Source organism: Mastigoproctus giganteus, chromosome 11 (genome assembly GCF_048544385.1).
Source record: "Mastigoproctus giganteus isolate SK-2022 chromosome 11, ASM4854438v1, whole genome shotgun sequence".
Classification (NCBI taxonomy): domain Eukaryota; kingdom Metazoa; phylum Arthropoda; class Arachnida; order Uropygi; family Thelyphonidae; genus Mastigoproctus; species Mastigoproctus giganteus.
Genome location: NC_143585.1, coordinates 148,692,944 through 148,707,675, shown reverse-complemented (window position 1 = coordinate 148,707,675; position 14,732 = coordinate 148,692,944). Strand labels below are relative to the sequence as shown.

The 14,732-nt window shown below is 39.1% G+C and overlaps 1 protein-coding gene across 2 annotated transcripts in view; it reads right to left on the bottom strand.

The window, feature by feature from the left end:
* Positions 1-14,732, bottom strand: part of LOC150078510 (uncharacterized) — a 110,212-nt gene that overhangs the window by 38,140 nt on the left and 57,340 nt on the right. For both annotated transcript variants that reach the window (XM_090384850.1, XM_090384851.1), the window contains exon 4: positions 7,528-7,669. In XM_090384850.1, coding sequence (XP_090240976.1) covers positions 7,528-7,669 — 142 coding nt within the window. The remainder of the gene's footprint in view (positions 1-7,527; positions 7,670-14,732) is intronic.

The window sequence follows — 14,732 nt, the reverse complement described above, 5'->3', positions numbered from 1 at the left end:
TGTTATGGGTATTCCTCCGATTGATGTTACTCGGAGTAGATGTTCAGACTGCCTGTCATTTTTTGTTTCAATCAAGAGGTCCCCAGAACGGAGCCTCTTAACTGACTTGGGTGTACCTGCTAACCCATCCAACCCTTTCTGTATAAAAAAGGGTGACATTTTACCAATCGGTGTTTCATTGGTGGAATGCATTATTAAGAACCTTGGGACAGGCCCTGATGGTAGTTCGGTTCGCTGCCTCTTTGTAGCAATAATGCTATCTGCCTCTCCGTCATTATTTTCAGATAGGGACCGGGTTGGGGCCCCTGAAGGAATATGTTTATCAGGATTCATGAAGATTTTTAAATTGTTCAGTGCCCGGGCTCCCCACCCACCACGGAGCCCAAAGGGACGCCCACTACCCGGCATGCAATAAATGCGCTCGGGAGTGGGACGCCAGGGCTACCCAGACACTATACCCGCACCGCCGCCAGCCTGAATCCTGTCCCTCGGACCATGAGGGTAGGGGCGTGGCATCGACACGGTTGACCCTCACAGGCGAGCCTACTAGCCGATTGATCCTAGCCGGGCCTTCCAGGACCACCCGTCTTGTCGAAGCAGGGCCAAAGTGGTGTATTGAAGCTGGGCCCCTCAACCACCAGGATCCCCCTTTCCGAATTTCCACGGTTCGCAGCGCACGGCAAACACGCCGGATTCCATTGATGTAAGCCTGGAACCTGGGCTGTGGGTGTTGGATCCCAGTGATGCTAGTCTGGAAGTCCAGTCCAGCAGCGTCACTGGAAGGTCCCCTCACCACGTACAGGTGCCCACGTCGAGGGGATCCTGCAGTGCTTCTTTAACCAGTGCCTCCATTAATTTTCTTGGAACAGAAGTTAAACTCACAGGTCTATAATTATTTCTGTCAGCCTTTGATCCTGCTTTGTGAATTGAGGTCATATTTGCAATCTCCAGTCAATGGGTATATCCCCTGAGTCCAAAGAAGCTCTCATAATTATGGCTAAAGGATTGCTTATTTTCTTTGCTGCTTCCTTTAATATAACTGGACAGATCCCAATCCACCCCAGGTGCCTTTTTTATGTTTATCCTCAACAATTTCTCCTCCACTTTCCTCTCAGTTATTACAAAATCATCTAGCTCACTGCCCGAGTTTACTTCACCTTTGGCATTCCCCTTCCTGAATAACTCCATGTGTGAATGTAGATGCAAAATACTTGTTTAGTTTGTTAGCCACCTGAGCAGGATCATCAACAGTTGAACCATCAATATCCAGTAGACCAATCTGATTATCCCTTTCCTTCTAGAGTTTACATAGGTAAAGAACTCTTTTCTGTTTTTCTCTGCATTATTTGCCAACGATTTCTCATAATCTGCCTTTGCCTGCCTAATCTCCTTTGTGACTTGGTTATAGTCCACTTTATATCTATCATAGGCTTCCATGTCATCCATTAATTTATATGTATCCCATGCATTTTTCTTCTCTGCCATATGTCTCATTAGTTAATCTGACATCCATTTAGGCCTAAACCTTGAACAATATTTCTTAGTTGGTATGGTTTGGTTTTTTTTTTTTTTAGGAGCATTAGCAACTAAGGCCATATTGCTCCGGGGATTTGCGGTGGTCATTCTCTGATCTTTCCACATTTGGTGGGCATGGGTTCGAACCCCGGTCTAATCAAGAAGCGTGTGCTACACACTGCTTCTCCTGCCCATCTTGCTACGGAGGCGCCCCTTAGTTGGTATGAAAAGCCTAGTAGTTTCCAAGATAAATTCTTTGAATGCGTCACATTTTGAATTTGCTGTTGGTAACATCATCAGTTGGTCCGACTGTATAGAAGTTAAATACTGTCTCAGACCATCGTAGTCGCCTTTATGAAAGCAAAAACCCTTCCCTTTACCCCTGATGGTAGTTACCTCTTTGAGTAAATCTCACTTCAGCACACTGTGATCACTGCCACCTAGTGGTTCCTTTATCTACAGATTTTTAATGCATGAAGAATCACTAATGATAACCAGATCAAGAGTATTACTCCCACTAGTTGCCTCCCGAACATGCTGATGTAGAAAACAATCATCCAATAAATCCACAAAAGCCTTGCTAGTGCATGAGTGACCAACCCACAAATTCCAGTCAATATCTGGGAAATTAAAATCCCCCATTATAAGACTCTCTGATTTATTAGCCCACTCTATTTCCCTGTACAGTTTCTTATTATACTCATCAGGGTCATTAGGCCTATAGCACACTCCTACTCTCAATTTTGATCTCCCAATGCTTATGTAACACCAAACTGACTCGACACTGCACTGTTCAGCAATGTCGACTGGCTTCGCTTCCTTGGATTTTATGTGTTTCTTAACTAATAGCATAACTCCTCCTCCCTTTCTGTCTATCCTTTCTGTACACATTGTACTCCCCAAATTCCAGTTCTGCATTCCTTATATCTGTGTGACACCACGTCTGTGATATCCCAACAATATCTGCCTTTGATGTTTTGAGCAATACCTCAAATTGATCAAATTTATTTACGAAACTCCTAGCATTGATGTAAATGCAAGTATACATGCACCTGTTCCTATTCTTAGCTACCCTAACACAACCCATGTGTTTACTTGTATCGCAGTGACTCCCAGCAGTCTCTGAAATACCCTACATCTTAGTAACGAATGGGCCTGGAGTACTGGGGTCCATAGTTCAAATACAGATATATACAGTTATACCCAGTTATTTATTAACAGATAAAGTACAAATAAAAGTACAAAACCAGTAGCTTTCGGAACGCGTGTCCCTTTATCAACTGATAAGTTAATATAAAATTTTGAATACATTACAAGCAAATGTGGCTTGTAATGTATTCAAAATTTTATATTAACTTATCAGTTGATAAAGGGACACGCGTTCCGAAAGCTACTGGTTTTGTACTTTTATTTGTACTTTATCTGTTAATAAATAACTGGGTATAACTGTATATATCTGTATTTGGACCCTGCATCTTGTTTTCCAGGCTGCTGCTCATTCCAATAGAAGCAGTGCAAGAATCACTTTCACCTCTGCCAGTGGCTACTGTTAATCTATTAGTCCTTGTATCCCCCCAAGCTGGCAGTTTTCCAACCCACCTAACACTGCCTTGATAGCATCAGCAAATATTCTCTCATCCTTTCTATTTAAGTGTATCCCATCCCCGTAGAAGCAGTCTCTCATGTTAATAAGTACAGACCAGGCTGAAAAAAAATTCTACTCCTTGAGCCTTGCACAATCTTTCCAGGGCCGAACTGATCGACAATGCTGTCATCATATACTCCCTCCTATCGTGTCTGGGCAGAATTGCAGACACGTTCAAATTTAACCCTAATTTGCGGCTTTTTTTCCACAGCGACCAGTACTTGTTAAGTAATTCCGCCAGTCTCCTACTCATGGACCAGTTCACCAAGAATGACCCTGACCAGGAGCGAAGCAGCAAAGCAAAGAAGTGTTCTCGATATGATTTCTTGCTATCAAGAATTACTTCATGAGAGGAAATTTGAGAGAAAACGGGCAACCCTTGACTCCTACTTCAAGAAAAATTAATCTTTAAATGACTTATTCATTATTCAATAAAGGTATGTTATGGTATTAGTCTATGTTTAACCTATCCATAATTACTGTATACAGGTAGCCTTTGGTTTACAATGTGGTTTTGTTTCTGAAGGAACTGCTGCAAAAAAAAAAAAATTGGTGTGAACCTAATTATATAATGTAAATCAATGAGTTGCATTCCAGGCCCCTCTCAAAATTTACAAAAGTAATATAATATTATTATATTTAAAGCTCTGAAATGAATGATATTAATGTAAAAACAGTATTTTTATGAATATGAATGTAATACAGTATAAAATAACCAAAATAGATATAATTAAATAAATATATAAAATTTTTTATATTTACTTTGATATATCCAAAGCTGAGACCGAATGTTTTTGCAAGCATCACTGTAAAGCCCCTGCAGTGATCTTTTTTGATAGTGACGTAATGCAGAGATTTTACTTCTCTGATGAAGTCCCTGGTGAAGAAAGCATGTAGGGTTGACTCTCGAGATTTCCTGTTCCTTTCTTTGAGAATCTCAAAATAAGGGGCAATGGATACAATTATGCTCCTTTTCACTTTCGCACTTTGCTCCCAGTCGTGGTCAATCTCACAGAGCTCATCAGTGAGGGTCTCATGGCTGAAAGGATGCGCTCCCAGTCGTGGTCAATCTCACAGAGCTCATCAGTGAGGGTCTCATGGCTGAAAGGATGCACTGTAGATCGCTTGTATTCATAGATTTTAAAGGAGGCTCTTCATCTTTTTCTTTCTCCTCCTGTTGGCTAAGTTCTTCAGCCAATTCTTCCAAGCCTTCATTGGGTAGCTGCTGTCCATGGCTATCCAACTGCTCTGTTACATCTTCAGCCGTAACCAAGTCCAATCCCACCCCTTGTGTCAGCCTGGCACAAGGTTGGACTAGGTTATGGCTGAAGATGTAACAGAGCAGTTGGAGACGGGAATGTCTTCAACAATGTCCTCCATTGACTCTAATCCTGTGAAGTCATGCATAAATTGTGGGAGAAGTTTGCGGCACACTCCATTCAAACAGTTCACTGATACTTCCTCCCAAGCTGCGTTCATGTTATTAATGCCCTTCAAAATGTCAAATGAGTGCCAATAATCCTTGCTATTTTTGTCTGACCTATCCAAAACTGTCACCATTTCCATGAAGGTTTGGCAGAGGTAATAGGATTTAAAGGTTTCTATTGGCCCCTAGTCAATTGATGCAAAACTGAAGTGGTGTTTGGTGGTATGTAAACAACACTGACATCCAGAGATGTTCTGACTTCCGTGAGGTTTCCAGGATGGCCAGGGAGGATTGTCCAAGAGAAGAGCCTTGGTTGGTAACTATTCTCTTGACAAAAATGGAACACAGGAGGGCATAAATAGTTTGTGCACCACCCCAAGCCCTCTTGTTCCATTTCCAGTAGACTGGCAACATGGCTTTGTTTAGGTCCTTGAGAGCACATGGTGTCTGTGAATGGTACACTAATGTTGGCTTTAATTTTAAAGTGCAAAGACATATGCATCCAGCAGAAGTGTTAACCTGTCTTTTGCAGCCTTGAAACCTGGTGTAGACTGCTTTTCATGGGTAATGACGGTTCGTGATGGCAATTTCTTCCAATAAAGCCTGGTCTCGTCAACATTAAAAATGAGATCAGGAAGATAATTACCCTCCTGTAAAATGACTTGTAACTCTGCAGGAAATACTGCAGCTGCATTACTGCCTTGCCACTTAATTTCACACAGTGGCACTTACTCAGAGATTTAAATCGCATAAAGCATCCCTTGCTACCTAAAAATGTCTCGTCACCACCCTCTTTTTTTCGTAAGATCTTCAAAAATTGACTTTGCTTTATCAGTAATAATAGCTTGAGTCAATGGAATGTTTTTTCATTTAAGTCATCCACCCACAATGACAACAATCTCTCTATTTTTTCTAAAAGTTTCCTTCTGCTATAATTCACTTACGTCACACTTACTGCCGTAGCATGTTGCATTGACTGCTTTATTTTTTCTGCATTTTTCATTATGGTACTCACAATCGATGGAGAAAATTTCATACTTCTACACACATTAGGACATGTCTGACCACCTTCCATTCTAAGAATTACCTCCATCTTTTTTTTCCAACGTGATAGATCTACGTGACTTTTTAGTGACATTTTCACATTCACTCGGCTTTACTGCACTTCTCTCACTAGCCATGGCGGCTCTTATTTTATTAATTCAATCAACAATTTTTAATTAAAACTCATAAATTGACACTGCAGAATAGTGGCCCGACAATAGTACATGAACAAGTGAATTGAGGAGCGTTCCTCTCCTCTTATCTCTGGCCACTTCATTCCTGATTGGCTTAGATGGTAGATGCGGATATTTCTCATCACTGATTGACTGTGCTATTTCTTTACATCATATCCAGTATTTATAGTTGTGCATCTTTGAAATGTTTTATAGGTTTTTTGATATTTTTGGCCTTCTAGTTTCAAAACCATTGGTATTGTGAATCGTCACAAAACAAACTGTCGTCGACCAAGGGCTACTGTATTATATTTTTCAGGTAAAAAAAAAAAAAGTTATAAGGAAAGAATCTCAATTTATTTAGTATTAGAATGACCTTGTATAGCACTGTTTTGTTTAACACTCCATTTTCTAGGAACATATCCTGAGCGATAACTGGAGTATACCTGTAATGCAGTTACACCGTAGCCACGTCATGGATTTGTTAAGGGGTGATCTTATCTGACTAATCTGATTGTTTACTGACACAGTAACAAAGGAACTGGATGCAAAAAATAATTTTGACATCATATACTTAGATTTCAGCAAAGCTTTTCATATTGTTTCACATAAAACACTGCAATATAAATTCGAGCAGTGTGGCATTAATGGCAAGTTGCTGATATGGATAAAGGTATGATTGAGTGGGAGAAAACGAGAATGGTTATTAATGGGCACTGCTCTTCTTGGACTACTGTTATTAGCAGAATTCCCCCAGGGTTCAGGGCTGGGCCCATTGCTGTTTTCTGTATTTATTAATGCTATTGATGAAGGTATATCAAACTTAATGTCTAAGTTTGCAGATGATACAAAGGTCAGCAAGGTGGTTAATGACAGTAATCAGGGTAAGCTGCTGCAACAAGATCTAAAAAAAATCAGGCAGATGGGCTGAATTTAAAATTTAATATTGAAAAATGCAGGGTACTTCGTATGGGAAGCAAAGTTTAGTCTTGAATTAGCTAACCTTAACTACTGTATTAAACAGTAGTTAAGGTTAGCTAATTAATGTATAATCAAAAATGGATAATTATGTGTAATCAAAATATCTGCAATTCTTTAAAAAATTAAAGGCATATTACACTCCATGCAGGTTTAGGTGCTCATTATTTCACTAATTTTTTGTTCTTGATATACTTGTGCTCCATGCACTAAAAGAAAATTTAAGAACATATCATTACACCTGTCATCACTCCATGACCACTATTACAGCCTTTTTATTGTCTGATGATTGAATTAGACAAGGTTCTTGAAACATCACCTGTTATTAAATTTAGTGCAATCTAATTACAAAATTTATTCATGTGGTATATGAGCATTTTTACTTTATGCATAATCTCACAGATAATCACAACATAGCATCCATCACAAATTATATTAAACTTAATTTGATTTGTTATTAATTTAAAAAATATCTGCATTCAACAGACCAAAGACAAATTATGGGCTTAATGTGTCAAAAAAACTCTTAGCTCCTCCGTAGCCAGGATCAGCAGTGCGTAGCACATGCTTCTTGATTAGACCGGGGTTCGAGCCCGTGACCACCAAATACGGAAGATGCGGTAAGGTCAGGGAATGACCACTGCATATCCCCGAAGCAATATGGCCTTAGTTGCTAATGTTCCTAAAAACCAAATAACAATAAAAAAAACTCAGGTGCAAATTATATGAAAGTGCTTCCTTCTTACCATTTGATTTTTCTTTTTGTTCTGCTCCCTTACTTTCTTGACCTTTGTTTCCCTTTGCTTTAATTTGTTCACAATATCATTAAGCTTTTCCTGTTTCCGTTGAAGTTTACATTCTGCCTTTTCTGTATACTCTTTATGTTTTCTAGGGTGAGAAAAGGTATAATACAGATCAGTAAATCATATTGTTAAATGAGAATTACTGTATATTCCGGTGTATAAGTCATAAAATTTTAAGGTTAATTTATACACGGAGTATAAAATCCTAAGCTTGAATGCTCATGCTTCATGTTAGAAAGACCCGAATTAATACCAATATATTTACAATTTTGTCATTCATTTTTACACAAATATACATTACTGCTCATCTTTTACAACCCAAGAAATTATTTATCTTCATCAGATGAAAACAATTTATTATTCTCAATGAGGTTTTCAGGTTTACTTTTATCAGTTCTAGGAAGGTTTATTTTTAAAGTTTTTGAAGGATAAACTTCCACTACCATCAACTTCTTATTGTAAATGTTCTGTATTTAGACAGTGTTTACAAAGAAACAATTTTGTTCCCTGTTTAGGTACTAAAGGGGAAACAAGGAATAGCTCATATTACTTAAAGCCTTTCATATACAGAGTCCAGTCACAATATTATGACCACCCACCAATGCAGACATCACACACGACTAGCGAATCATACAGCATATGTGTCAAGTTCACACACCACAAGCATATAACGCTTGACGTTCAGCATCCATGAACACAGTCACAGCCTCTGTCACGGGCAAAGCACGCGACCTATCAGACCTGAAAAAAGGCATGATCATCGGCTATCAGGCCAGGGGTGCCAGCATTTCTGAAACAGTGGACTTTATGAAATGCTCACGTGCTGCAGTGGTGAAAGTGTATCAAGACTGGATGAATGGGACAGTTTTGATGACCTGATGTGCCAATTGTGGAGCCCCATGCGCCATTGATCCCAGAGGTGAACGTCAGCTGAAACGGTTGGTCAGGACCAATTTGTGTGCCACTGTTCCTCAACTGGCCATCCAAATGAACTGTGGAGGCCACCAGAAAGGTCTCCAACATAACAGTGCAGAGAACCCTGTTGTGCATTGTGCTCCGAAGCAGACGCTTGGTGACAGCACCCATGCTGACAGCCGTTCATCACAAACAATGACATCAGTTTGCACAGCAATACTGACACTGGACCCTGGCCGAGTGGCAATGGGTAGCCTTCTCCAATGAGTCACGGTTTTTGCTCCACTGAATGGATGGATGATGGCGTATTAGGCATGAAACCTCTGAGAATAGACACCAGGATGTGATTGTTGGCAGAAAGCAGGCTTGTGGGGGTGGCATTATGGTCTGGGGAATGTTTTCATGGCGTGGTTTGGGTCCGCTGATACCTCTGGAGGGCACCCTGAATGCAAATGGTTACCTATTGATTGTCACCAATCAGGTACACCTACATGTTGACCGTGTTTGTTCCCTGGGGATGATGGTATCTATCAGCAAGACACTGCACCATGCTATGTCGCCAGAATTGTCCATGAGTGGTTTGAGGAGCACGATGAAGACTTCAAGCTACTCCCTTGGCCACCGAATTTCCCTGGATCTTAACCCAATTGAAAATCTATGGGACCACGTCAATCGGCACATCAGATGGATGGATCCTCCACCAAGGAAATTACAGGAACTCCGGGGTGCACTGCAGTCTGCATGGTCACAGATACCCATAGCAACCTTCTGCGGACTTATTGAGTCTCTCCCATGTGGCTGTCTGTGGTGCATTTTGCGAAAGGCACATATTCTGGATACCAGGTAGGTAGTCATAATAATGTGACTGGACCCTCTACACTATAGCACCAAAACCTGTAAGTTTTGATTTTGTGACCTATGTAAGGGGAAAGTGTACATGCTTACTGCCATTGCTTTTTAAGGGATGGTATGGTGTACCGGCACCTTTATTAACAGTGATGCGTGACATCTGGATGCAGTACGTTTCGAAATTTAAAATATGCAGTAAATTGTTTTTCATGTTTTCCTACTATTCAAATAAGCTTAAAGTTGTTTAACTAAATTTGCGTTTTTCACTGTCTATTATTAAGATACTTTCTATATAAAACTTTATAATTTTTAGAATTTCAAATTACTCAGTTGGATCTCTATTTAACGAACTCCTTCTTAGCAATTTTTTTGAATTCCTCTTGGAAATTACATTTAAAATAGTTTCAGCTGAGTGAATAAAATTTTCATATAACGAATGGATTAATTAAGTCAAGTCTCTCCTAATCTAGGAAAAAATTTAGGAAATTAGTACTGCTGCATGAATTAGGAGAGGTAAAGGGATTATCATTCTACAACTCGTAAAACCTATCCGACCACCTGTCCCACATACTGAAAAGTCATGCTGGGCAAGAGGTATTCCCGATGCGGACAATGGGCTCTGGTCAACCTTCTACTGTAAGTACCCTCTTCGGGAATTAGGAGAGTGTGATTCTCTTTTACTCCAAGAAATAATCATCTGTTGTTTCGAGGAAGTGCGTTATCCACATTTTTCCGTAAATTTTCCCCATCTATGTTTACATGGTCACAGTACCTGAATGACTCTGACCTTTTGGACAGTTTAAAAAAAAAAAAAAAATTTCAAATATAAGAACTGGTTCAAAGAATTAATGACAATATCAATGACAAGAGAAGGAAAAATGAGGATAACGAAGGTATTAAACCTAAACATGAAATGTTGGCAGCTTTTGAAACTTCGTCATGGCTTGCAGTGTGAAGAAAATATTCCTGAAAATACAAGGTATGTTAAAACAAAAGCGACTGACTGTAGATTTATTTAAAACCAACTGTACATTTATTTTATTAGGGATTATCCCACTTTCGCAGGTGTTCTGTTCATCTAAGTACCACCCATTTTGGGAAACTCATGTACCTTTTTCTTGACTCGTATTGTTTCCCCACTAATTTTTTCTGCAACTTCTGTTACAATTTAAAAGGTTGTCAACACTAATAACTTTGTATTTGTGCATTTTCAATTCAGATGCAACATTTTATTAAATTGCCCATGCAGTAATGAGATTGTGAGTGAATTACTATTAAAAAAAGATATCTTGAACCGTAAAGTAAAAAATTAAAAGAATTGCTAGTTTATTTTCACCTTCCACAGTTAAGAAATTAAAAACAAGTGAAAACGTGAGTGAAGACTTAACTACAGAAATTGTTTCAAATACTGTTTTTGTTCATGAAGGTATCCGAGTCCAACAGCAAGGGATGACTGACATAAATGACTGGCCAAGTTGCTGGACAGTTGATCAAAAAAAAAAAAAAAAAAAAAAATGACTTCTGTGAGAAGTATAATTGGCTAAATTATCAAAATAAGAGACTTGGCTGTGCATTATGTAAAAAATTGGAACTCTTGGAGTGGAAAAGAAGATGGGCATGAAGATTTCTAAGGAATGGACAAATAATGAAGTTACCTATTTTGGCAAAAGCAGACAGCAACAGCTACTCTCTTTAAGAAATAAAATTTTCGATAACAAGGAAACAGAGGCCATAAAGCTGCTATAAAACTGCTTATGGAAGCTAAAAGAGCCCCTTAAATCTGTGTTTATAGAGTTTATCTCACGAAAAAGTAATAACATCAAAACTTTTTTGCACAGCATATAAGGCAGGCAAAGAAAATCAGTCTTTTCATAATTTTGAATGAGAGATTGACTGACTCCCATTTAATTGAATTAAATGGGATCAACACGGGTTGTATTCTTCATTCAACTAATGCTTGCATTAACATCTTAAACCACATTAGTGATGAAATGAGAAAATTTGGCTAACATAATCATTATGTCAAACAGTAAAATTACATTAATAATTGACAAATTGATCATGGTGATTAAAAAAAATCGGCTTTAATTGTTTACATTCGAACTTGTACATTTGATAGCGGAATGAGATCTCTCGTAAATTTGTTTCTGGACTTGATAGAACTGGAAAGTATTACGGCAAAACGAATATTTGATTCTCTGCTTGATTGTCTTCAGTCATACGGTATGAGGGAAAACTATTTCAGAACTCACTTAGTTTGTGTTACATTTTTTGCTTCCATAAAGGTGAGTACAGTGGTCTCAGACAGCTTTTAAATTCTGTACAGTGGGATCAACTGACAATGTTACCAACAGTAAATTCTAAGTGGGAAGCATTCAAGGAATTAATCGTGGATTCTACTAAAAGTTTCATACCTATTAAGAAATATTGTTCAAGGTTTAGGCCTAAATGGTTATCAAATGAACTAATTGAGACTCGTGACCGAGAAGAAAAATGCATGGGATGCATATAAATTATCAAGCGACTCAGAAGCCTATGACAGATATAAGCTAATCTGTAATCAGGTCACAAAGGAGGTTAGGCAGGCGAAGGCAGATTACGAGAAATCTTTGGCAAAAGATGCTAAGAAAAACAGCAAGGATTTCTTTACTTATGTAAACTCTAAAAGGAAGGGGATTTATATCGATGGTTTCACTGTTGATGATCCTGCTCAGATAGCAAACAAACTGAATGAGTATTTTACATCTACATTCACACATGAGGAGTTCAAGTTTGAAAATGGCAGAAGGTTATCAAATTGTAGCAGGGTGAGACTGAGAGCAAAGTGGAGGAGAAATTGTTGAAGTTAAACATAAGAAAGGCACCTGGGGTGGATGGGATCTATCCAGTTATATTAAAGGAGGTGCCAAAGCAACTAAGCAAACCTTTAGCCGTAATTATGAGAGCATCCTTACACTCAGGGGAGGTCCTCACGGACTGGAGATGTGCAGATGTATCCCCAAATCACAAAGGGGGATTGAAGGGTGACACGAGTAATTACAGACCAGTTAGTTTAACTTCTGTTCCAGGTAAAATAATGGAGTCCCTGGTTAAAGATGCATTGCAGGATCATCTAGACAAGACTGCAGCAATAATTCAGCCACAACATGGGTTTGTTAAGGGAAAGTCTTGTCTGATGAATTTGATAGGATATTATGATGTGGTTACAAAGGAACTGGATGCAAAAAATAATTTTGATATCATATATTTGGATTTCAGGAAAGCTTTTGACACTGTTGTGCATGGAAGACTATTGTACAAATTGGAGCAGAATGGTATTAAGGGGAAGTTGCTACAATGGATAAAAGGATGGTTGAGTGGGAGAAGACAGAGGGTGGTAATTAATGGGTGCTGCTCTTCGTGGACTAATGTTATTAGTGGAGTCCCACAGGGTTCGGTGTTGGGTCCTCTGTTGTTTTGTATATTTATCAATGATATTGATGAAGGTATATCAGGCTTAGTGTCGAAGTTTGCAGATGATAGAAAGGGTGGCAGGGTTGTTAATGACATTAATGGCAGTGTACTACTGCAACAGGATCTAGATACTTTGGGCAGATGGACTAAGAAATGAAAAAGACCTGGGAGTAATTGTGCAGTCAGATATGAAGGTTTCTGAGCAATGCAGACAGGCTGCCAGGGCAGGTCATGGGGTTTTGTCAATGATATATAGGAATTTTGCTAGCAGGGAAAAGGAGGTGATTGTCTCTCTGTATAAGGCAATGGTCAGGCCACGCCTTGAGTACTGCGTACAGGTCTGGAGGCCTCATTTTAGGAAGGATGTAGATTTGCTTGAGCGTGTACAGAGAAGGGCAACAAGATTGTTGAGGAGAATGAAGGGATCCTCTTACCAAGAGAGGCTTAAGTTCTGCAAATTGCAGTGGCTGGAGACTAGGCACCTGCGCGGTGATCTGATTGAGGTGTACGAGGCCTTGAATGGGTTGAGCATGCTGAATTCTGATGGGATCCTTGTTCAGATTACGAACCTAAGGGGGCATAAATTCAAATTAAGAAAAGATAGATGTAGAATAGATGTGTGGAAATTTCCCTTTAGCCAGCGGGTGGATAATTGCTGGAACAAACTTCCATCTGTCGTGGAAGTTGATAGGTTAAATAAATTTAAGGAGGAACTGGACAGGCATTTGGAGGGAATGGTGTGATTTTTTTTTTTTTGGCTGATGCTGCATAAGCTCATACATTTGCTTTCTTGCAGCTGTTATGATGTAGTAAAAGTGGTGTTACGAAACTAATGAAAGAAAAATTCCGTTCTTTAATAGTGTGACATTGCGCTAATCACCGATTAGAACTATCAGCTGGTGATAGTGTAAAGTGTGTTTAGGGTCTCACGGCACCAGGTGTGTCCCCCATCTCCACGTAATTTTCATTGCAAGTGTGAGATGATACTCTGTCAAGGCCAGAGGTTTAAAAGTGTGTGGGCTGTGTATATGTGTAGTGTTCTGTACCATTGTTCTTCTGATCATTTAGCTGTTGGGCCCCTATTGGGACCCACTGTTTCCACACTCTGCCTCGTGGAGACAGGCTAGGTACCCATAGATTTATATTTACTCTGGCAGACCCTGCCACCTAATTTCCTGAGATTTCAGTGACTAGGGCCTATATAAAAAAAAAAGAAAAAAAGGGTTAAGCACTAGGAATAAAAAAAGCCGAAAGAGGTTTAATCAGTTGGTGAAAGTGTGAAATCCATTGCAGGTATCCATAAATTATTATTATTATTATTATTAGCCATATGGTACAAGGAAGCCTGAAGCTTATGCTGCACCAGCCAAAAAAAAAAAAAAAAAAATTCCCGAGTTACCCCCTGAGAAAGAAAGAAGAGAAAGGAGGAGAGAGAGAGAGAAAGGGAGAGGGAGAGAAGTACAAAGGAATCACCAAGAAAGAGAAGAATGATGATATCCAGCTCAGGACCCTGGGTTTGCCAAGCCCATACTCACCAGATGTGAGCCGCATTTATTGATGAACTTTCTATTATGTATAACATCACCAAAAAAACGCCAGAGAATTGAAGGTGTGTGCAAATTCACTGGATACTGAACTGTTAAAAAAATTGGCAGAATTTTAAGCACATGATGGGTGGCATTGAGTTTCCGGTCTGTTTTGGCTGTTTAGAATAACTATGAGGCATTAGCTAATCATTTTCAAGAAGTAAAGAATGGCTCAATGTGGGACCAAAAAGAAAGATGCACATATGAAAGATTACTGAAGAAAATTATGACTACAAACTTTATGTTATACTTAGGTTTAATGTGCGATGCTCTTCAAGAATTATCAGACTTGAGATGAGACTTGCAGAAGCACAATATAGATCTGTAAAGGGCAAAAAAAAAAAA